Source organism: Chrysoperla carnea, chromosome X, assembly GCF_905475395.1.
Source record: "Chrysoperla carnea chromosome X, inChrCarn1.1, whole genome shotgun sequence".
In the NCBI taxonomy this organism is placed as follows: domain Eukaryota; kingdom Metazoa; phylum Arthropoda; class Insecta; order Neuroptera; family Chrysopidae; genus Chrysoperla; species Chrysoperla carnea.
The window spans coordinates 30,907,650-30,931,188 of NC_058342.1; the positions used below are offsets into that span (position 1 = coordinate 30,907,650).

The 23,539-nt window shown below is 29.8% G+C and overlaps 1 protein-coding gene across 23 annotated transcripts; it reads right to left on the minus strand.

Moving 5' to 3' along the window:
• Positions 1-3,442: 3,442 nt before the first annotated feature.
• LOC123303114 (mucin-12-like) lies at positions 3,443-13,252 on the minus strand. Of its 23 annotated transcripts, XM_044886213.1 has the most exons (23): positions 13,166-13,252; positions 11,960-12,004; positions 10,681-11,601; positions 10,360-10,609; positions 10,098-10,297; positions 9,774-9,815; positions 9,614-9,655; positions 8,801-8,857; positions 8,627-8,683; positions 8,453-8,509; positions 8,279-8,335; positions 8,105-8,161; positions 7,757-7,813; positions 7,583-7,639; positions 7,409-7,465; positions 7,249-7,290; positions 6,781-7,033; positions 6,506-6,711; positions 6,066-6,221; positions 5,923-5,943; positions 4,721-4,964; positions 4,202-4,387; positions 3,443-3,585 (listed from the first exon to the last, which is right to left on the minus strand). In XM_044886213.1, exons 1-22 carry the CDS (start codon positions 13,229-13,231, stop codon positions 4,212-4,214), a joined length of 3,120 nt encoding a protein of 1,039 aa, XP_044742148.1. In that variant the 5' UTR covers positions 13,232-13,252; the 3' UTR covers positions 3,443-3,585; positions 4,202-4,211. The 23 variants fall into 23 exon arrangements, with proteins under 23 accessions (XP_044742148.1, XP_044742149.1, XP_044742150.1 ...); XM_044886214.1 differs by lacking the exons at positions 9,614-9,655; positions 9,774-9,815 and adding an exon at positions 8,975-9,016; XM_044886215.1 differs by lacking the exon at positions 9,774-9,815.
• Between the last annotated feature and the right edge of the window lie 10,287 nt (positions 13,253-23,539).

A 23,539-nucleotide genomic window follows, 5' to 3' on the forward strand; every position in this document is an offset into this window, starting at 1 on the left:
CTCTGGAAGTCGTGTATTGTTTATTAACAAACATCAAAATAAAACCTGCTGTACACGACATAAAGAGCCTACTGAATCGATTATAGTACTTCTAAACTCAAGTCCAAATTTGGTGGGTTTGGAAAAATCTATTAGTCTACTGAGCTCATACCACACGTTTTTTTGAAACGAACGCCTTCCAAATTTAACACTCCAGGCATTGATAAGCCATCTTTCTTTTTTCGAAAAAATACATAGCGAGTTCTAAATTTACGGAAAAAAAACGTGTATTAAAATAGGGTGCTGTTTTGGATTGCTTCAAGTATTTAGTGTATTCGTAGTAAGTAACAGGCAGTATAAAAAAACCGATCACTTTTTTAGACTACGCATTTTCTACGATCATGTTTCAAGTAGTTGAAACTGTATCGTGTATAGCAGGCTTAACAGACAAAAAAAAGATAACAGATGATTGGTTTTTGTCACATGGACGATGACATTTAACGATTCCCAATGAATAATTATAATTTTGTTTACAACTTTTTATTTTTCAAATAAAATAATATTTATTATTATCCAAATATTTGAAAATTATTTACCCTGATAACATAAAAATCTCAAATAAAGAGTAACCCTAATGAAAAATACAAAAAAAAAAAAATCAAACCATAATAAAAATTCGATATAGGTACAAATTATGAGCGAAAATTTTTAATATTTCTCTCAGAAACACGATTTTGTATTTGCATTCAACATGAAATCATTGTAAAATTCAGTACTTAAAGTTGCCTAACATAATAATTCCTATCGATTACCTCTTTTTTCGAATTTGAGTGAATTTAACGGCAGAAGTTTCTAGTGAGTCATTTCATCGGAACAACAATGTGGAAGTTTTTGTGATTTGTGTGAACAGAAAAAAAGTTTGTGTTTATTTTTTTGGTACCGTGTAATTAAAATTGTAAGTACAAAATTTTTTTTGGAAATTTTTTTATCACAAATATGGATTAGTTATGCATAACCTATAAAAAAAAGTTTACCGTAGTAAAAAATTTATTGTTTATTTTATTTTTTTTCGATAAAATTCCTTATTTATTGTACTTTTCAACTTGATCTTGAAATATTTAATTTATGTTTTAATTATTTGGTAATCTTTTTTCAAAGGTAATAAATTTGCATTCCTTTTTTTAAATAATAAGCAAATATTTGTACATGTGCAAAAAAAGTTGTTTTTTTTGTATTCAGGTCAAATTTGCATAATTTGTTTTGTAAATTAAATATTATTTTTCAGTTGTGGCGTCAGCCTGTCAGTTGTTTTTGTTCAAAAGTTTTCTTAATACCCGAATATTATTGATCAATTAGTCCGGCGGACAGGCAAGATGTTTTGTTTAAAATTTCTCTGATGATTTTGAGTTTTTCCTTAAAAATACTGTTTATGATTTTGATCAAATTTTATGAGAAAATTTTTCTTGTGGTGGTTGATAAAGCAAATTGCATTGCTTCTGTCAAAAATATTCTGAATATTGGATTCAAACAAAAAGAGATGCAATTCCATAATGCGTTGATTTAAAATGGATTGAAATGGTCATCCAAAATTTTAATTGGTTCAATTATTGAAAATTTGATACACCAATAATTGGTAATTTTATAAATCTATCAATTATTTGTTCAATGAGGTTGAATAATTGAAATTTATCGGTTTTTTGTGAAGGAAATTCGTTCTGGTTTTAGAATATTAGTGATTTATATTTTCCTACTTTCCTTTCATGTGAGCAGAAGTCAACTTGACGCAAATCAGATAATTCTACCCCGAAACGAGTTTTTGTTTTGGAATTTGATAAAAATCGGCATATAAGGTAATTTTGACCCGGAAACTACAGAAATCCAATGTTTTTGACGATTAGAAAAACAGTTTGCGAAATAATCGATTCGAGAAATCGTTCTACGTATGGAATTTTGAGGTATATTTCAAAAGCTATACATCCAATCGTTAAATGAATCCAATATTTGCATTTTTGGGTCAATATTACCCCATATTCAGAGGTTTATAGAAATTTTAACAAAAATCCAGTTCTTTTGACTAGTAGGTAATAAATCGATTTGAGAAATCGTCTTTGTTATATGAGATTTACGATTGAAAACAAAAATTTTCCTAAAATTTAATGCGATTTGTTTTAAGTATTTTTGAATCACGTTGCGTTTTTCCATTTTTTTCCCTTGATTATAGTATTCTTAACAATTAAGATTTCTTTAATCATGAACAACTTTACCTTGACGTAAAAATTATCAAAACTTAAATATTTCTTGGTTAATAAAATTTTTATTATGTTTAATAAAAATTAAGACGTATTTGCATTGTGTCACAGAATCAATTATTACTGAAATAATATAAAAAACACGTGAGAAGCAGAGCTCCATCACTAACGTCATATTTCTCCCTCATTATTTTTTTTTATATTATTAAAAGGTTCGTTTGATATTTTTGTTTCCAAGAAACATTCAATATACCTTCATTCTTTTAGAGATCGCCCATGCCAATTTACACAATTTAAATGAAATGGATGACATTATTTTAATTATTAATGTCATAATTTTTCAGTTTATTTTTAATAATTTAATCCAAAATTTATTGATTTTTATTTACATAAAGTATCATTAATTCGATAAAGTTATTTTGAAAGTTTTTACCAAAATATAACCTTCTAAATAATTGAGGACGATTTTATAGTGGAGCAGATACGAACGTGTCCATCGGGAAAATATTTCAGATTTAATGTCTATGAATAGTCACGTTCGAAAGATTGTATAATTTAAAAAAAAATTAAATTAAAGATTATATATTAAGAAATTTTGGACTGAGAATTGACAATTGCTTAATTTACCAAATCCGTTGCCGAAAATTAAAGAAGGTAATCGATTGAATACAATTTCTAGGCAATATTACATGCACGTTTTGAAAGTTGTCTACTAAAATAAATTGTACTGTTTTGGGTAAAAGTTGTTTCTAATACACATCAATTTTTATTTTTAAATTAAAGCTATTTTCGATTCTACTTTCAACAATCTACTTTCGATTCGATTATGGCCAAAATTTTGACTTCTGCTACTGTCACACAGGAAGTGTTAAATAGATGCTTCAGGATGCTGAAACATTAGGAAACATTTTGGTTTAGGTGTTCATAAATTGTATAGCGTGTTCAGGACGTGAAAGGTGAGGTCGAGTTCGTAATTGAGCAACATAGATCAAGTGGGTCTTGGGTCCATAGGACCCATCTTGTAAATCGTTAGAGATAAAACAAAAGTTTAAATGTAAAAAATGTTTCTTATTAAAAAATTAACAACTTTTGTTTGAAACATTTTTTCGTAAACATCACTGTTTACCTGTGACGTCCCAAATTACACGATTTTATTATTATTATTATTATTTTATTATTATTAGTATTATTATTATAGTCTTTCTTAGTATTAAGGTCCGCCTTCTCATTTATATTAAATCTTAATCGTACCTAGGCAAAAATTTTTATTTTTCAAATAACAAATTTCAGACAAAAATTTAAAGTTACACATTCTTCATTTTCTTCTTAAGTTTTACATGGAAATGTGTTGTTGAACCTGAAGAGTTTAAATAAGATAAATTTAGTATTTTGATGCGCTATTTTAATAGTATTCTAAAAAGTTCGACTCGGAGCAAGAACGCCGTCAAGTGGGGAAGATAAACAGGAGAGGGCAGTTGGATGAAAGAAGTGATCGTTTGACTTTAATTTTTGGCAAAAACCATGGACCTACACCTATTATTGTTTTTATGTGCTAGCGGATAGAAAAATAGACGGATATACAGCGTGTTCTGTTATTGATAGCAGAAAATTATACCAGTAAATTAAGCTTATCAAGGCAAATGGAAAAACTCTTTACTAAATTTCGATCTGAGGCCTGATTCAATTATTGTTTTATGATAGTCCCCTCTATATTCTAAAGGGACACCTACTACTTTAATGAATTCGGTAGGTCTGTGAATTTATAAATCATTCTTTTTTCCCCATAGCTATATCTCCCGAATCAGGCATCAGATCGAAATTTGGTAAAGAGCTTTTTCATTTGTCTTGATAAGCTTAATTTACTGGTATAACTTTCTACTATCAATAACTGAACACCCTGTATAGCAAAAAAACTGATTATATTATTTTACTGATTAATATTTCTAGTCTTTATAAAAATTTTAAAAACTTACTGTGCAAGATTTAACATTTTGTGTCGATTTCAGATTCACACACAAATGGTTCATCAAAATGACATACAAAATTGTACAAACCAATACTGCTAGGTTCTACAAAGAGGGCTCCACATTGTTCATAGGGTTCATTATCAGGTTGACCTATTCCCCAATGAGTGTATTCTGAGTAGCTTGTGTCTCTTCCTGTAAAATAAATTTTATAAATCGAAACGGTAAAAATTTCTTACCGTGTATAATCAAGAACTGAATTAATAATCATTGACCATCATGGCTAAGATTAAGGTCAAATTCAAGGCCACTATTAGATTGTACGGTCGAAATCCTACAACTTTTGTCTTAGTAATTCTTTTTATAATCATTTTCTAAAATTCAGAGGGAGTCTCGAACTTTTTGAGCATCATGTATATAATTTGTCAAATGCTTTAACGTTGAGAAACTGCTCGTTTCAGAATTTAACAAAAAACTAATTTGCTCGATCTGACCTATTACCTTTTGCTTAAAAAAATTAATACATACCATCAATTGTAACCCATTCGCCAAGTTTGAAAAAGTCATGATACCCAACAAAGATATAATCGTCTAAGGTGGCACCAATTACATTTCCGTATAAGTTGGCGATAAATGATTCTTCTTCCACGGAATTAATTATTGTTAAATGCGCTCCTTCACTCTCACAAACGCGTCGTGCTTTTACCCATGTCGTTGCATTGTTGTGAAATTTATATAAGCTACCGTTATGGCTTATGTAATCTTGATGAGTCTATAAAAAGTTATTGAATTGTAAAGATAGAATATTCAGATCTAGGGAGGATACCTCCTTTGACTTAACAGTCCTCTCGGTAGGATCATAAACAGCAAGTTTCTGAGATAACATTAGGGTATTCTACTATTTTTGAAAAAGTACCTCAAAATGTTGATTTTGCTAATAAAAAGCCACCAAAAATTTATTTCGGAAAAATACACAAACTTTCTTGCCAAAAACTTGAATTTTAAACCTTTTTCAAACTGTCAAAAACACGGGCATCCAATTTGATGACGTAATATCGGTATCATTATTCGAAATAACACAAATAAGTTTGACAGATACATTCATAGACATCTGATTATAATAAATATAAATACTTATTATCTATGTATATATTATACCCAGCTCTCTACACTGAACTAACTGATGGTGTATGACTCATACCGATATGACATCACAGCCTTGCACGCGTTTTAGGTCACATGATATACAGTTTAAAAATTACGATTTTTAATTTTAATATTTTAAAAGAAAAATGTACTTTTATGACTTGAAATCAGAATATTTAAGTATATTTTTACATAAATTTTTTCTTTTTTCAAATTTCATAATTTATTTTTGACTAACGATAATACCCTATTGAAAAAATTGATCCGGAATAGCAACCCTTATATACGATTTTATTCAATATCTTAGAAATTGTTCGACAAGACGAATATTTTGTTTGTTTTTTTCAAGCCAAAATGATTCTAGAAAACGATTTGTATCCAAATCGTACCCAAAATAATTTTTCCCAATTTTTTTAAGGGGTTGTCATTTCAAATAAATGAGTTGGGATCATATTTAGATAAGACTTCACTTTTTTCTTCAAATCGAACGATCGAATCAAAATACTAATCAAAAACTTACACCTTAGGATATGGGAAATTGGTAGTAAAATCTTATTCATTATTATTGGATTAGTTACACTTACCTTCTCGATTGGCACATCAGTCTATAAAATAAATTTTTTCAATTAGAAAAGTTTCTGATAGTATTTCAAGCTTTTATGCTAATTTACAGAATGTACTTTTCTAAACAGTTTTATTTGAGCTTGATTAATAAATCTTTACTTACTGTGGTCGGAATTGTAGGTGTAGTTGGATTTTTGGTGGGGTTTGTAGTCGACTCTGTGGGAGTTGTGTGTTTTCCTGTGGTATTTGTTGTCTGATTTTCGGGAGTATTCGGTACTGTGGGAGTAGTGTTTTCAACTGTGGTTCCTTCTGTTGTAGGCTATAACAAAAATGTTTTGAATTGGTGCTCAAAAAGGGAAACATCTCTCTTAAGATACTGATCGGAAAAAGAGATAAAATTAACATTTTTAATTCTTTTAGTAATTATACTTTTAGTAATTTAGTAAAAGCTTGAAGCGCTCAATTTAAAATATCAAAAATGGATCGAAACGCTTCATCTACTCCACATTAAAATATCAAGACTGAATCGGAACGCCTAATTATTTCTCAATTCTTGATATTAAGCGCCTCAAGCTTTTGCTTTTGTCAGAAATTTCTACTTACTTTAGAATTTCCATTATTTTCAGTTTTGTTCGAAACTTCGTTACCGTTTGACATTTCACATACAAAAGGCTCGTTATATTGGCAAACGTAATCATCTAAACCAACGACTTCGCCTATAGATAATGCTGCACAGTTTTCATAGGGTAAACTGTTATCAGGTTGGCCTGGTGCCCAATGCATGTATCCAATTTTTTTAGCCGATTGACCTAGAAATTAATGTTAATTGTTTAGAAGTTTACTAAATTTTAATTAGAATTTGAAAAATTCATATATACCGTCAATTGTAAGCCACTGTCCTGGTCTGAAAAAGTCATGATATCCAACAAAAATAACATTAGGATGGAATGCCCCAAATACAGCTTTATCATTGTATAAACTAGCAATAAAAGCTTCTTCTTCATGGGAATTAATAATTGCTAAATAACCACCTTCGTTTTCGCAAATGTCTCGTGCATCTGACCATATTGTAGCATTGCTGTGGAATTTATACAACTTTTCTCCGAAGGAAGCGTAGCCTTTAGGAATATGCTAAAAATTATATAAAACCATAAGTAACATTTTATTGGCTGAAGTTAATATGTTCTGTCCCGAAATAGAGTCCATCATGATTGTTTTAACCTGAAGTGATAAGGTCTTAAAATATATGTACTTCAAGCAAGTCAGAAACAAATTGTAGTTAAGTATCGCATATTTCGAATTTAGGTTTACAAATGGCTTTTGGTTAACAATGAATTCTTACTTACATTGGAATTGGTATTATTTGAATTGTCGCCTGGATTAGTGACCTGTAGCAAAATAATTTCAAATATTAAAGAAGATTTTTCTAAGTAATTACTTAAATTACTGATTGGCCAAGATTTAGCTTTACAAATGGTTTTTAGTCTATAATTAATTCCTACTTACATTGGAATTGGTATCATTTGTTGGATTTCCATTGGAATTCTCGTCTGGATTAGTAGTCTGTAGCAAAATTATTTTAAATATTAAATTAAGTTTTTCTAAGTAATAAGTTAATTACTGATTTGTCAAAATTTAGCTTTACAAATGGTTTTTAGTCTATAATTAATTCCTACTTACATTGGAATTGGTATCATTTGTTGGATTTCCATTGGAATTCTCGTCTGGATTAGTAGTCTGTAGCAAAATTATTTCAAATATTAAATTAAGTTTTTCTAAGTAATAAGTTAATTACTGATTTGTCAAAATTTAGCTTTACAAATGGCTTATAGTCTATAATTAATTCCTACTTACATTGGAAGTGGTGTTATTTGTTGGATTTCCATTGGAATTCTCGTCTGGATTAGTAGTCTGTAGCAAAATTATTTCAAATATCAAATTAAGTTTTTCTAAGTAATAAGTTAATTACTGATTTGTCAAAATTTAGCTTTACAAATGGTTTTTAGTCTATAATTAATTCCTACTTACATTGGTGTTGGTATCATTTGTTGGATTTCCATTGGAATTCTCGTCTGGGTTAGTAGTCTGTAGCAAAATTATTTCAAATATTAAATTAAGATTTTCTAAGTAATAAGTTAATTACTGATTTGTCAAAATTTAGCTTTACAAATGGTTTTTAGTCTATAATTAATTCCTACTTACATTGGAATTGGTATCATTTGTTGGATTTCCATTGGAATTCTCGTCTGGATTAGTAGTCTGTAGCAAAATTATTTCAAATATTAAATTAAGTTTTTCTAAGTAATAAGTTAATTACTGATTTGTCAAAATTTAGCTTTACAAATGGCTTATAATCTATAATTAATTCCTACTTACATTGGAAGTGGTGTTATTTGTTGGATTTCCATTGGAATTCTCGTCTGGATTAGTAGTCTGTAGCAAAATTATTTCAAATATTAAATTAAGTTTTTCTAAGTAATAAGTTAATTACTGATTTGTCAAAATTTAGCTTTACAAATGGTTTTTAGTCTATAATTAATTCCTACTTACATTGGAATTGGTATCATTTGTTGGATTTCCATTGGAATTCTCGTCTGGATTAGTAGTCTGTAGCAAAATTATTTCAAATATTAAATTAAGTTTTTCTAAGTAATAAGTTAATTACTGATTTGTCAAAATTTAGCTTTACAAATGGTTTTTAGTCTATAATTAAATCCTACTTACATTGGAATTGGTATCATTTGTTGGATTTCCATTGGAATTCTCGTCTGGATTAGTAGTCTGTAGCAAAATTATTTCAAATATTAAATTAAGTTTTTCTAAGTAATAAGTTAATTACTGATTTGTCAAAATTTAGCTTTACAAATGGTTTTTAGTCTATAATTAATTCCTACTTACATTGGAAGTGGTGTTATTTGTTGGATTTCCATTGGAATTCTCGTCTGGATTAGTATTCTGTAAAAAAATTATTTCAAATATTAAAGAAGGTTTTTCTAAGTAATTAGTTAATTACTGATTGGTCAAGATTAAGCTTTACAAGTGGCTTTTAGTATACAATTTATTCTTACTTACGTTGGAATTGTTTTTATTTGAGTTGCCGCCTGGATTGGTTTTCTGTGGACAAATTATTTCAAATATTAAAGAAGTTTTTTTCTAAGTAATTAGTTAATTACTGATTGGTCAAGATTAAGCTTTACAAGTGGCTTTTAGTATACAATTTATTCTTACTTACATTGGAATTGTTTTTATTTGAGTTGCCGCCTGGATTGGTTTTCTGTGGACAAATTTAATCAAATATTAAAGAAGTTTTTTTCTAAGTAATTAGTTAATTACTGATTGGTCAAGATTAAGCTTTACAAGTGGCTTTTAGTATACAATTTATTCTTACTTACATTGGAATTGTTTTTATTTGAGTTGCCGCCTGGATTGGTTTTCTGTGGACAAATTTAATCAAATATTAAAGAAGTTTTTTTCTAAGTAATTAGTTAATTACTGATTGGTCAAGATTAAGCTTTACAAGTGGCTTTTAGTATACAATTTATTCTTACTTACATTGGAATTGTTTTTATTTGAGTTGCCGCCTGGATTGGTTTTCTGTGGACAAATTATTTCAAATATTAAAGAAGTTTTTTCTAAGTAATTTGTTAATTACTGATTGGTTAAGATTAAGCTTTACAATTGGCTTTTAGTATACAATTTATTCTTACTTACGTTGGAATTGTTTTTATTTGAATTGCCGCCTGGATTGGTTTTCTGTGGACAAATTATTTCAAATATTAAAGAAGTTTTTTTCTAAGTAATAAGTTAATTACTGATTGGTCAAGATTTAGCTTTACAAATGGCTTTTAGTCTACAATTAATTCTTACTTACGTTGGAATTGGTATTATTTGCATTGCCGCCTGGATTAGTATTCTGTAACAAAATTATTTCAAATATTAAAGAAGGTTTTTCTAAGTTATTACCTACTGATTATTCGAAATCAAACTATTAAAAATTATTTTAGCCAAAAAAATATGTATAAGGAATTTCTGAGTAATTATGGATTATTCGAAACAGAATGTTTTCAGTCTAAGAGTTATTCATACGTACATTGGGAATAGTGGTATTTTGTCCATGTCTTTTAGTTTGGGACTTCGAATTAAAATTTTTTTTTGTAATAATACTGACTTTTAACTCATAGCAAATCTTACTTACAATTTGGTTACCGCTTTCAGGATATTCCTGACTGTTTGATATTTCACATATAAAAGGTTCATTAAACTGGCACACATAATCATCTAAACCTTCAGTGTTGGCATCCCCTATAGCTAATGCTGCGCAATTTTCATAGGGCAGGGTGTTGTCTGGCTGCCCGGGTGCCCAATGCATGTAACTCAATTTGCTCACAGATTTACCTTTAAATTAAAGAATTCAATATGTTTATTATTATCAAAGGATTTGAAAAATTAGGATATACCATCAATTGTAAGCCATTGTCCTGGTCTGAAAAAGTCATGATATCCAACAAATATTACATTGGGTCGGAATGCCCCAAATACTTTTTTGTCGCTGTATAGACCTGCGATGAAAGTTTCTTCTTCATGGGAATTAATAATTGCTAAATAACCACCTTCTTTTTCACAAATGTCTCGTGCTTCTGGCCATATTGTTGCATTGCTGTGGAATTTATACAAGCCGTTGCCAAATGATACGTAACCTTGAGGAAGCTACAATATAGAAATTATTTTAAATATTAGAATTTTCGGATAACTAATTATGTGGAATTATTTCTACTTACTGTGGAAGTAGTATTTTTGTTATCACTTCCGTCTGAGGGTTTGCTTAAAGAAGTTGTGGGATTCACCGTAGGTGCGCCTGTGGTAGCTTGTTCTTTTCGAGTTGTGGACATATGTTCTTGGGTAGTTTGTTCTGTGGAAGTTTGTGGTTTAGGAGTTTTGGAAACATTTTCTTGAGTAGTTTGTTCTGTCGAAGTTTTTTGTTTGCCAGTTGTGGGAATATGTTCTTGGGTAGTTTGTTCTGCCGGAGTTTGTTTTGTGGAAGTTTGTACTTTAGTAGTTGATCCTGTGGACGCTTGTTCTGTGTGAGGTTCTGTAGAAGCAGATGTCACAATACTTGGAGTTGTGGTAGGTTCTGGGGTGGTAATAGCTTTTCTGGTGGTAGAGGGTTCTGTGGTGGCAGTAGGTTCTGGAGTGGTACTAGATTGTGTGGTGATAGTAGGTTCTGGGGTGGTAGTAGCTTTTCTGGTGGTAGAAGGTTCTGTGGTGGCAGTAGGTTCTGGAGTGGTACTAGATTGTGTGGTGATAGTAGGTTCTGGGGTGGTAGTAGCTTTTCTGGTGGTAGAAGGTTCTGTGGTGGCAGTAGGTTCTGGAGTGGTACTAGATTGTGTGGTGATAGTAGGTTCTGGGGTGGTAGTAGCTTTTCTGGTGGTAGAAGGTTCTGTGGTGGCAGTAGGTTCTGGAGTGGTACTAGGTTGTGTGGTGATAGTAGGTTTTGGTGTGGTAGTAGCTTCTGTGGTGGTAGTAGGTTCTGTAGGGTTAATAGATTTTGTAGGGTTAGTAGGTTCTGTAGGGTTAGTAGGTTCTGTAGGGTTAGTAGGTTCTGTAGGGTTAGTAAGTTCTGCAAGAGTAGTGGCAGTAGCGTAGAGATCCCCATAAGGAAAACTAGCGGACGCTATTGCAGGACCGCCATAGGGGAAAAACTGTAACAAAATTTTTTCAGTGATTAATAAAATTGTATTAAAAACCAATAAAATTGACTTGTTCGTCGACTAAAATGTGATACATATATGGCTTGGCTTGTAGGATTTATACAGGGTGTCTCCGCTTCCATATTATTCAAGACATAAGTGTGGAAATATATTTTATCCAAAATTTTTGTAATTAAGATTTTAATTAAAACATTAAAAATAATATGTTAAGGACAGTAAACCGCCATTGATTCAATTCGGCTCTTAATATAATTATCGAATTGAACAATTTTTCTATTGTCAATGGAATTTCTATACCAGTCAATGGATATTTTCTGTGCTTAAAGCTAAAAAATTAAATACAACTTACCGGATCCGCAGTAGCTGATGTACCATAATAGTCGTAAAAATTTAACTGTAAAAAAATTAATTTGTGTGATTACAAAATCAATTAATATGTATTCGTGTTTAGGTGGTTTTCCCAAAAATATAGTTTTTCTCAACCTTTTCAAAAATGAAATGGTATTGTGTTGTTTCAACGCTCTATTAAACCATGTTTTGTTTAATTTAATTTTTCGAGACAAAAACTGCTGTAACTTTCAAAGTTACACTCTGACTCTATCTATTTTTTGCGGCTCAGAACACTTAATGTAATACCTATATATTATAAAAGCGAAAGTAACTGTGTCTTAGAAATTACTCAATGGATTTGAACGAAACTATAAAATAATATAGCTCATACATCATAATAACACATGAGCTATAATTTAGAAATATTTTAAATTTAAAAATATAAAATAACCAAAATAAATTTTATTTTTTTGACTTTTTACTGCGCTATCTGTGAATATCATTGTGAAGCATAAATTAAAGATGTCTGTAAAAATAGTGAGTAAGATACAATTTATGGTACTTGTTAAACCAAGGTTTTTTTGATATACTCTACGCATGATGAAAATTTTATAGTTTAAAAAAATTGAAAACTGTACATATATTTTTACCGGTGTAAAACAATCTCTGTCGCTATTTCGAGTGTTATCGATGGGGGATCAAGTAAGAGCAAGGAACGTAAACCGGGGTGGATATCATGCTAGTGTTAATTTTTCTGAAAGTTATATTAGTTTTTTTACAGACAAATTGAGATTTAAATGCCTGAAGCATGTGTTTTGGCCTAAATAAAGGCTTAAGAAACCAGTCTAAGGGTTTTATCCAATTCAAATTTAGTGGACTCAACTCCACCTAAAACTTTACTTCAATTCCATCGCGCAGTTGGTTTAAAAGAAGCTAAATAGTTACTTTGATTCCGAATGACTTGTGTGAATCATAATTCTATTGACTCAACTTCGGTTTTATATATTTTTCTTAGTGTACAACTTGAGAAACAGCTTGTTCCAAAATTTAACGAAAAGTAACTAATAATTCCCAATTTACTTTGACTCTTGGAATTGTATATAAATCAAAACTTTAAATTAAATAGATTCACGGACTTTTCAAAGTTAATGTGTAATCCTCTCCTATATACGCTTAGAGTCGTCTAGATGGTATGAAAATCGTTATAAATAATTTCTCTACTTACGTCGGTAGCTTCACTTCCAAAACATATCACTGACAAAATCAATCCACAAATTGGAATTAAATTCATGATTGATAATTCAATTTGAGTTGAAGCTCGAAATGATATTGTTTTTTAATTCGATTAGCTTTTATATAAATGAAAAATAACATCTGGTATTTAGACAACTTGGAGGTTTTTTCAATATTTAACTATTTGAGTTGAACACTTAACCAAACAAAACAAATTTAAAAACAAATCGATTATTTATGTAACTAATCCAATAGTCTTATTAAATAATCAAAATTTTCCATTCTCAAGTTTATATTATCTCCAAAAAAAAAGCACTGTCGTGCCATTGCATTCCCGTATAGGGAACCGTAGCCAAATATACAGGGAATTTGAAAACTGTCTGTATGAGAGAGTGGGTTAAACACGAACAGTTGAGTTTTGGGATATCATGAAATTATTTCAAAAAATTTTTTGGCTGTCATTATTTTTATTGCAAAACATTATTTTTTTTATAATTATCCGACGAAGTATTTAGTTTCGTAGTACAGTGGGACCTGAATAAGGGAGAAACCTCCTTAACTGGAACTCAAGATAAGGTTCCAACACTTTGGCACTGAATTACTTATGTCAGTGGAACGAAGCAAACCTCTTTATCTGGGATTCGTTCTTTTGATTTAATCATCATAGTTACTTCTATAACTGGGACAGCGAGTGAATTTTATATGTGTTAACCTCTGTAACTGAGAACTGAGATCGTTTTGTTTGTTTACTTACTTATTCTTATTCTACCCGCAAATTCCGCATTTAACCAATTTTGAGCCTCAATGATCTTCAGTTTTAGTTTTGCTTTACTATCATATATGCATGTTTATTTGAAAAATACGAACGAAAGCTCAAATCGTTATCAGTACCTGAAAAACTGTAGTTAATATCCGTTTATGGAAGTGGGAAGACATGCGATGAAGTCTGTGTCGAATTTAATGTGCCAAAATCTACTCTTTGTAGAATAATTTAGAATAAAGATAAAGCGAGACAAAAGTTGACACTTTCCGCCCAGAGGAGAGAAAAATAATTTTTTTAACTTAAAAACGAAATTGAATGTGCTTAAATAAAAATAAGTTGGAAAAACTTTTTGGTATGAAGATGATTCAATTTTATTGCTCCAAAGTGTACATGTGTAAAATAGTGTGTACACGTGATAATCATATAATTTTGAATGATTATAACAATACAATAATTAATTCTAACAATTGTTATTTAATGTTAATGAAAAGTTATTAAATGCTAATGAAAAACAATTATTTAATGTATGAAAATGAAAATTTTGATTAGAGTTTTTTTTATTCACCAATTAATGTGAAATAGTTTCGACCATTTTAGGCGTCCTTACGTCCGATAATTTGCGAATTTTTTGAAGACATACTAAAAATGGTGATAATTTTTTTACTTCTTCTAGAGGTCCACCGAATTCGAATTTGTGAACACATTATCGAGATTTATGTAGTAGATTGGTGCATTTGTTTTGAAACAGAGTATACTTGAAATACATTGATAAAGTTTCCTGTGAGTTTTTATTACGAAATACATTTTCTTGACGCATTTTGATAATTAACTGATATTTATTCGAATTTCTTGAGAGTTTGTTGATAAACCATCGTGGCGGTGGTACTACCTTAAATGGAAAATTCTTTCTTTAAAGGTAGATTTTTTTTGTTTGAAAATTTGGAATTTTTTTTATTAAATTATGTTTTGAAAGAAATAGTTTACAAATAGTATTTTACGAGTATTTAGTGATATTTTGTCGCCATTTTATCTTCATGCCGAAGTCCGTATCGAATTTTTTACATAAATTTTCTAATTTATAAAGAAAAATATGAATTATGTATTTTTCTTGAGTTATTTATTTAAATACATAAATATTAATTTAAAATGGGTTGTCAAGTATGAGTCAAACTAAACTACTAAGGGTGACATACAACATTCTAAATCGGAATATAAAAAAATCGTTATTGAAACAGTTTGTCATTTTTTAACTTTTGTTCTATCTCCATTTTAACTTTTGATCCTACGGACCCAAGACCCAATTGACCCATGTTGCTCATTTACGAACTCGACCTCACTTTTTACGTCCTGGGTATGCTATAACAATTTCAGCTTGATATCTCTTTTCGTTTTTGAGTTATCGCGTTGACAGACAGACAACCGAAAATGAACTAATTAGGTGATTTTATGAACACCTACACCAAAATTTTTGTTGTAGCATCAATATTTTTAAGCGTTACAAACTTGGGACAAAACTTAATATACTATGATATATTTCATATATACTTGGTATAAAAAGTATCGTGAAAATAAAAAGTAAGTCGTGAATGAACTTTCAAAATCTAGAAGGCCTTATACTTTTATGAATACGGAACCATACAAAATTTAAACTTAAATATTGTTCTCACGTTAATTTAATCTTAATATTTATTTTTCATCGAGTTAAGTCTGCAGTATGATGTCAGAAGGTTCTTATGTAAATTTATAAGGGGCCATTTATTAATTTCGTATTACGATGATTTCTTGCGATTTTATAAATGCGCGTTTCGATAGACACGAAGGGTGTACCACTGGATTGACGTAGGTGTATGTAACACTAACCATAAATATTAAGTTATTTTAAGTCAAAGTCACCATTGTTATAAGTTTATTGCGTGCCATAAAGTTTATTGTGTGTCTCTTTATGCAAGTACGCATTGCTCATAGAGGAGGAAGCGAGACAAGTATACGACTCTTCTACCTATCTCAGTTTCTCTAATAGTAATGAGATGGGTAGAAAAAAATGTTGTCTCTCTGTCTTACTCGTATTATTGGTTGACACTGGTTAGGGTATCACTGTCTTATTCGTATGTTAGATACAGAAGTCTGAGTGGCTTCTCTAAGCCACGTTTGCCCATAGATGTTTTAAACTAAACATGAATATTTGATCCTTTTCCTAAACATGATTGATAAAATGATTGTCTATTTTTTCTATAAATGCCAGAAAACTCAGAGATCATCCTTTTTGTAAAAAATTTTTATTTTACAGATTTTTATATTGGTTTAAGGATGATACATTAATTATTACTAGATATTAAATATACCTCCCGTTCCCCTCACTCAATTTCATTTTTCCGCCATATTCTGCGCCAAGGTTCAACAATTTTTGTAATTACTATTTACTGAATCCTCCCACTCAAGAAAAGCTTGCGAGGATGCCATACCAAGAAGGTCTTAACAGATTAGGAGATAATCTGAAAAACCAACAATTAAAGGCATGGACCAGCTACGAGGGAGGGCGATTCACCAAAAGCCTGTTGGGTGAAGGAAACTCGCTCGGTAACAGAGCCGAGGAGATCTTGAAACGAAACAGAGCTGACATAAGAGTCATCGTAGAGTTACTCACAGGGCATGATAACCTCAACAAGTTCCAACATCAGATTGGAAAAAGACAATCTCATACAGCAGCGAAGGAAATGGTTTGGTCCGGCCATAGTCGAACCAGATGAAATTAGGAAACTCAGCGCTAGGCAAATCCTGGGTTTCAGTACATCAGTTGGCTATAATAGCCACTGAAAAGCGTAGCGGGGATAGAGTACAAGGGTCTATTTGGCTAGGTGCTCTGAACCATTGCTTCGAGGCCCGATGCTCGAGCATGGCCCGCTAACCTCCATACCCATACCCATACCCATATACTGAATCCTAAAAATTTAAGTAAATTTTATGTTTGTAAATAAATTTTTCTATGTACCATGCTTTGTATATCTCACCATCAGGTCACTTTTTTATAATGACACTTTAGAATTAGATGGTGCGATTATTTAATCCGCCCTTGATTCAAACATTCATGGTCATTGGTCATGTAATATAAATGTCAATACGTAAATGACTCAAATAATAAGCTGAATATATTAAATGAATTGAAATTATGACAATTCGATTCTAAAACATAATCATTCCTATCCTAAATGTATTATGGTACTACAGTGAAACCCAATAATAAACCAAGAGAAGTAAATCAGAATCAATTAGATTTACTTGATCCCTGTCAGATAATACGGCACATTTTTTAGAGAATTTGAATGAATCTAATTTTTTTTTCTAAAATTCGAATAGGATTTATAAAATAGGATAAAAGTCCATTTCTAAATTCTATCGATTTCTGACGTAATATTTAACAATGATTTCATTAAATCAATATGTAATTTTTGGGTCAATGAACTGTCAATAGCATCGATTAATTATCACTTAACTGTCTATTTTTAATACCTTTAATTATTGTTTTAGATTAATCATTTATCCAGGTCAATAGACTTTTAATAATAACACAATTTTTTTTTTGGGTAGAAATTCTAATCAAGTAAGCTTGTTATACCATTTATATATGAAGCTACGAAAAAAATTTTTGTGTAGTTGTTCATAGAATCACCTAATTAGTCCATTTCGTCTGTCTGTCCGTTTGTCATCACGATTACTCAAAAACGAAAAGAGATATCAAGCTGAAATTTTTATATCGTGCTAAGGACGTAAAAAGTGAGGTCAAGTTCGTAAATGAGCAACAATTGTCAATTGGTCTTGGGTCCGTAAGACCCATCTTGTAAACCGTTAGAGATACAACAAAAGTTTAAATGTTAATAATGTTCCTTATAAAAAAATAAACAACTTTTGTTTGAAACATTTTTTCGTAAACGTCACTGTTTGCCCGCGAGAGCGCAAATTGTTTAGTATGTATTATATGGGAATCTCAGTTATGTATGTGTGACATTTATGTACGTATAATGTGATAGTGTCATCAACACTGTCTATGCATGTTATTTCAACAATTAACTCAGTCAATTGTTTATTTTCACTTGTTTTTAAAATGAAATCAGTATTATTTTTGTGTGTAAAAACTGAAGCCATTGCGTTGTCGTGTTTTTCCGTCTCGATTTAATTCACGATAACAAATCAGATAAATATTTTAATTATATATTTGAGAAAATTATTCTTTACAAGAAAAAAAATGAGGAAGTTAAATTAAGTAATCACGACAAATAATCAAAAATTATAATTATTCTGATGATGTGTCCTTCAACACTCCAACTAAATATTTTTTTAACTCCTACAAAAGTTTTTGTTTATTTTTTCATGTTCGTGTTAAGACCCAGTAAGATGGAAAATTTGTATTAAATTCTTCAACCATTTCATTGTGAGAATATTGAATCACGCATAGTGGAGTATTATACCAAATTTCCGGATAAAATTCAGAAAACTCTTTAGTTTTGCATTGAAAGTTGTTTTTTGGTGCACTGAATCAAATTAAAATTATGGCAACCTCATCCCGAAGTTGGCTGTCTCATATTGAAATAAAGTAAAAATACTTTCAAACAATTTCCTAATGATTGAAGAACAAGTACAGCTAAATATTTGTATTTACAATAGAATGGGATTGAATTTAAAATATGAATTCATTGATACAAAATCACTAAAGTTAAATAAACAAAATCATTACTTCTATGAAAGACATTGATTTTAGTTTAAAGTCATGCATTTTATTGATGAAAAATAAAATTGTACTTAGTTGAAATAAATAATCGTGTAAATAAAGCAAATCGATGAATTAAACGAAAATTAAATTAAAATAACATATCTTTACGTTTGCTTTAAATATAGAAATAGGTTAGTAAGAAAACATATCTATCATGTTTAGTCCATATGTGATTGAGGCAATCACATGAACATTGTTGTTACTAATAGACAGAGAATTTAAAATAAACGAATTGATCATTTTTATAATATATAGGATATTTTTGCACTCTAACAACCCTTGATAGCGCAGTGGACTTAAGACACTAAAATCAATAGTAAACCATATGTCGCTGGTTCACGAAGAAATCTTATTCTTTTTTTAAATAAACTTAATAGCAGGTATCAACCTTTAATTTTTTTACTTGCTCATGTAGTTGTGACAATCACATTACTATTTTGTTTAAATATTTTTAAGTGGTAAAACCAATAAAAAAAATTTGTTTAAAACTATGTCGTATTTCAAAACAACAATATTTGAAATTTATGTTTGTGTCAACTTCACCACCCAACCCCGTACGATAGTTGCATCACATTCGTGGCACCATTCGCCATATTTGATCTCGCTATGATATTGAGCTAACCTCATATTGGTATTAAGAATTTTGTTTTTCAGTTTTGGATTTCTAAAAATGTGATTTTTTAAATTTTGAATTTTTGCTATAAAGACCTTGTGATTCCATTGTTTGGATTAACGCAAAAAAAAATAACAATAGGACCATTATAAAGACACCTTCTGGAGTTTAAAACAAATACACGCTAACTATTTCAAAAGGAAAAATTAATTTTATGTAATCACATTAATTAATTAATTTGTTATAAATAATATAACAATTGAAATATATTTTAAATAACACAAAAGATTTAATAGATTAAGGTTATTTTACATTAAAATTAATTTTTTTTTTGTTGGTTATGTAAAACTCTTAATTGATATTCACAATTGGTGTGTAAAATTAATAATTATTACGTATGAATTATGCCATATTAAAATTTTTTTAAATCAAAACACGTGAAAACAAACAATTGACTGAGATAATTGATAAAATACCATGTAAAGACAGTGCTGATTTTGTTATAAGGAACATTTTTTACATTTACAACGGTTTAAAAGATGAGTCCTATTGACCCAAGACACAATTAACCTATATTGCTCATTTACGAACTCAACCTTACTTTTTACGTCCTAAGCACGCTATAAAAATTTCAATTTGATATCTCTTTTCGTTTTTGAGTTCGACAAAATCGTGATGACAAACGGACAGACAGACGAACAACCGGAAATGGATTAATTAGGTGATTTTATGAACACCTTTACCAAAATTTTGTTTGTAGCATCAATATCTTTAAGCGTTACAAACTTATGACTAAAATAAGTATACCTTGATATATATTACATAGATGGTATAAAAAGTGAAATTGTGAATTTAGATTGAAAAGTGAGGTTTTTCACTTGACGGCCGAAAAATTTAGTTTTTAACCGAAATCTCAGTTAAAATAATTATATTGAGTAAACGATATAATCCTGGAAGTTTTCGAGGTCACGAAAATTCGACTGTGGCCAGAACAAAAGTGAAAATTAACTATAAACTCCCTTTCGACTCTCGATAGTGTAAAACTCGATTTATTATCAAAAAAAATTAGTTTTTTGACCCTGATTTTACATTTATTATGTAATTGCACTTTCGATTTTTATCTATTACAATACATTGGCCGTAAATCATAAAATTTTAACTGATTTGGGATCAGATAATTCGTCAAATAAATTAATTTATCCATATCTTATTAAGTTAATAAAGCAATTTTCATAATTATTACCAATTAAATAAAAAAAATTCGCAAATAATAATTATAATAAAAGAGATAAAAATATATCTATTCCGGAATATCAATTGTACGTCTTACCGTGACCTTCAATATATAAACTACACACGATACAAATTTACATACACACATAAATACATACATAATAAATATAATGCATTCATTATATGTTGACTAAATTAATTATATTGGTCTAAGAGCTGAGTGGCTTTTTTGAGTACATATTTGAGGCACATTGAAAATATTTAAGTTGATAATTTGCGAATATGTGGATGGTGAAATCGACAACCTGGCTTGGAGGTTGGGGGGCTTTTAGTGACCTATGCAATTTTTAATTTGCAATTTTTCCTATGTAAAAAATGTTTTTGAGGCACTTTGAAACTGACACCATTTTAAAGTCTATCTATATTCAGTTAGACAAGTTATCATCGCCTGGCATGATTTGGTGGGGGCTAAAATAGCCTGGCAGATGATTTAAGGATGTATGAGCATGACAACAATGTTTGATTTAAAGGCTCAAAATTTGTTTGTAGGTAGTCTTTTACTCAAAGAATATGTGGTTAAAATTTCAGTATAGGTAACCGTGCAAATTTTTAAGAAAAAAGTCATTAAAAATCGATATAAAATACATTGGCTCTTATGGAGGAATCTCAAAAAACGACATATTTTGGAAGTTTTTGATAATTTTCATTTGGAATGAATGAAAACAAATTTAAAAAAAAACTTTTTAATAGAAAGTAAACATATTAGCAATGAATTAGAAAAGAAAAAAACTAAGTGTCACCGTCCATATAAGGGATGTAAGAGCAGGGTAGATTAAGGGTTGAAATTATTTTTATCTTATTTTCAACTTTGATGATGAGTTTTGTTATAACTTCATGAATGTAGACGAAAAATAAGAATAAAATTTTTCGATATGTGCCTTGGTTTTCGAAATATCGAAAGCTAAATAATTAAACAAAATTTTCAATTTTCGATATTTTGAAAATTAAGCCAGATATCGAAAAATTTTATTCTTACTTTTCGTCTTATATCGTCAAGTAATAATATAAATTTATCATCAAAATTGAAAATATCTATTTTTAAATTTGTGCCCCCACTACCATGCTCATACATCCTTAAATAGTGCATTTTTATCATCTGCACTATTTAAGTCATCTGCCAGGCTATTTTAGCCCCCACCAAATCATGCCAGACGATTATATTTCGTATGATTGAATATTAGACTTTAAAATGGTGTAGATTTCAAAGTGATATATCATCATAGATCATTTGACAATGGTTCAAATCGCGGAATCAAATGATCGAGGATGAACACATAGAGTGCCGGTATTAACTGCCAGCGCTCACTCCGATTTGATACAATCAGATTCGTGAATTTTCCATCTTGAACTCCATCCAGCGGCTGTTTTATATAATACGATTCCCAAAAACCTCTATTAACAAAACATAGAGAGCAAAGAGTATATCTAGAGAGGAAATATATTAATTAATTAGCATTTCAATTGATTTAAATGAATATATAAATATATTTGATAAACATATACAGTCAAACCTGGGTAAATGAGAACTGGATAAGTGAGAAAACTCTATAAGTGAGAGTAATAGCCAGGAGCCGTCATTTTAAGCTCCCAAAACCTTTATAAGCGAGAAACAGAAACCTCTATAAGAGAGAGTCGTTTTTCCCTCATGGACCTCCGTAAGTGAGACTGCTACTTATCTATACCTCTATAAGCGACAGTCGAGCTTTATTTATTTATATTGTTTAGGAGACTTATTTACTACATTCGTACTTCCTGTGACTTGTTATTGCTGCGTACACCTATAACAGAGAAACGCTATCCATGTACCTGCATTAGCGAGAAACTCGGGTTAGTGAGAAATCTCTATAAGCGAGAATGAGATTGTGCTCCCTTGAACTCTCGCTTATACAGGTTTGACTGTATTTTGTTTTATCATCATATTCATATCCTTAACACATTTATTCCATGTTATTTAATTAATCGTATTGTTTTGTTTTGCTGTTTCAAATTGATTCAACATTTATTAGTTGCACAAATAAATTAGTGATTGCTAGTCTATTTCAGCCATTTCTAGAAAATCGACACTCCGTGTCATAAAAAATGCAAATGTTGTATCATTCTAAGTGTTACAACTATAACATTATATGTTAATTCAATTCAATTCAATTCAATTTATTCATTCTTTTTTTAAACAATACAATATTGTACAGAACATGTCATTAAAAGGGATAGGGAAAAAGAATACATACATACATGTCACACATATATAACTGATATTGCCATATAATACATACTATACAATTTGGACATAATTTGCGCTCTCACGGAAAAACAGTGATGTTTACGAAAAAAGTTTAGTTTATTTTTTTATGAGGAACATTTTTTATATTTAAACTTTTGTTCTATCTCAAACGGTTTACAAGATGGGTCTTACAGACACAAGACCCAATTGACCTATGTTACTCATTTACGAACTTGACCTCACTTTTTATGTCCTAAGCACGCTATAAAAATTTCAGCTCGATATCTTTTTTCGTTTTTGAATAATCGTGATGATAGACGGACAGACGACAGACAGGCAGACACACAACCGGAAATGGACTAATTAGGTGATTTTATGAACATCTATACCAAAATTTTGTTCATATTATCAATATTTTAAGCGTTACAAAGTTGGTACTAAACTTAGTATACCTTGGTATGTTTCATATACATGGTATAAAAATAAATAAAGCTAGAAAACTCAAAATTTATCACTCTAAAGTTTTTCAAAATGATAATTTTATCTATCGTTTAAGTATTTACTTTTATATTTATTCAATTCAGTTTTTTATAAATAATAAATGAAATTGGATCATATTTTGTTTAAAATTAGAAAGTGTGGTTAAACTGTTTAAAAACTTTTACTATATGTGTTTCTTATATTTTGTGTTATATATCACATCTTCCAATA

Excerpts from the sequence above, each read along its gene's own strand:
- LOC123303114 (XM_044886213.1), bottom strand. The coding sequence starts at position 13,231 with ATGAATTTAATTCCAATTTGTGGATTGATTTTGTCAGTGATATGTTTT. Across the intron at positions 12,005-13,165 it reads TTGGAAGTGAAGCTACCGAC|TTAAATTTTTACGACTATTA; the intron begins GTAAGTAGAGAA and ends ATTTTTTTACAG. Across the intron at positions 7,291-7,408 it reads CAAATGATACCAATTCCAAT|GTCACTAATCCAGGCGACAA; the intron begins GTAAGTAGGAAT and ends ATTTTGCTACAG.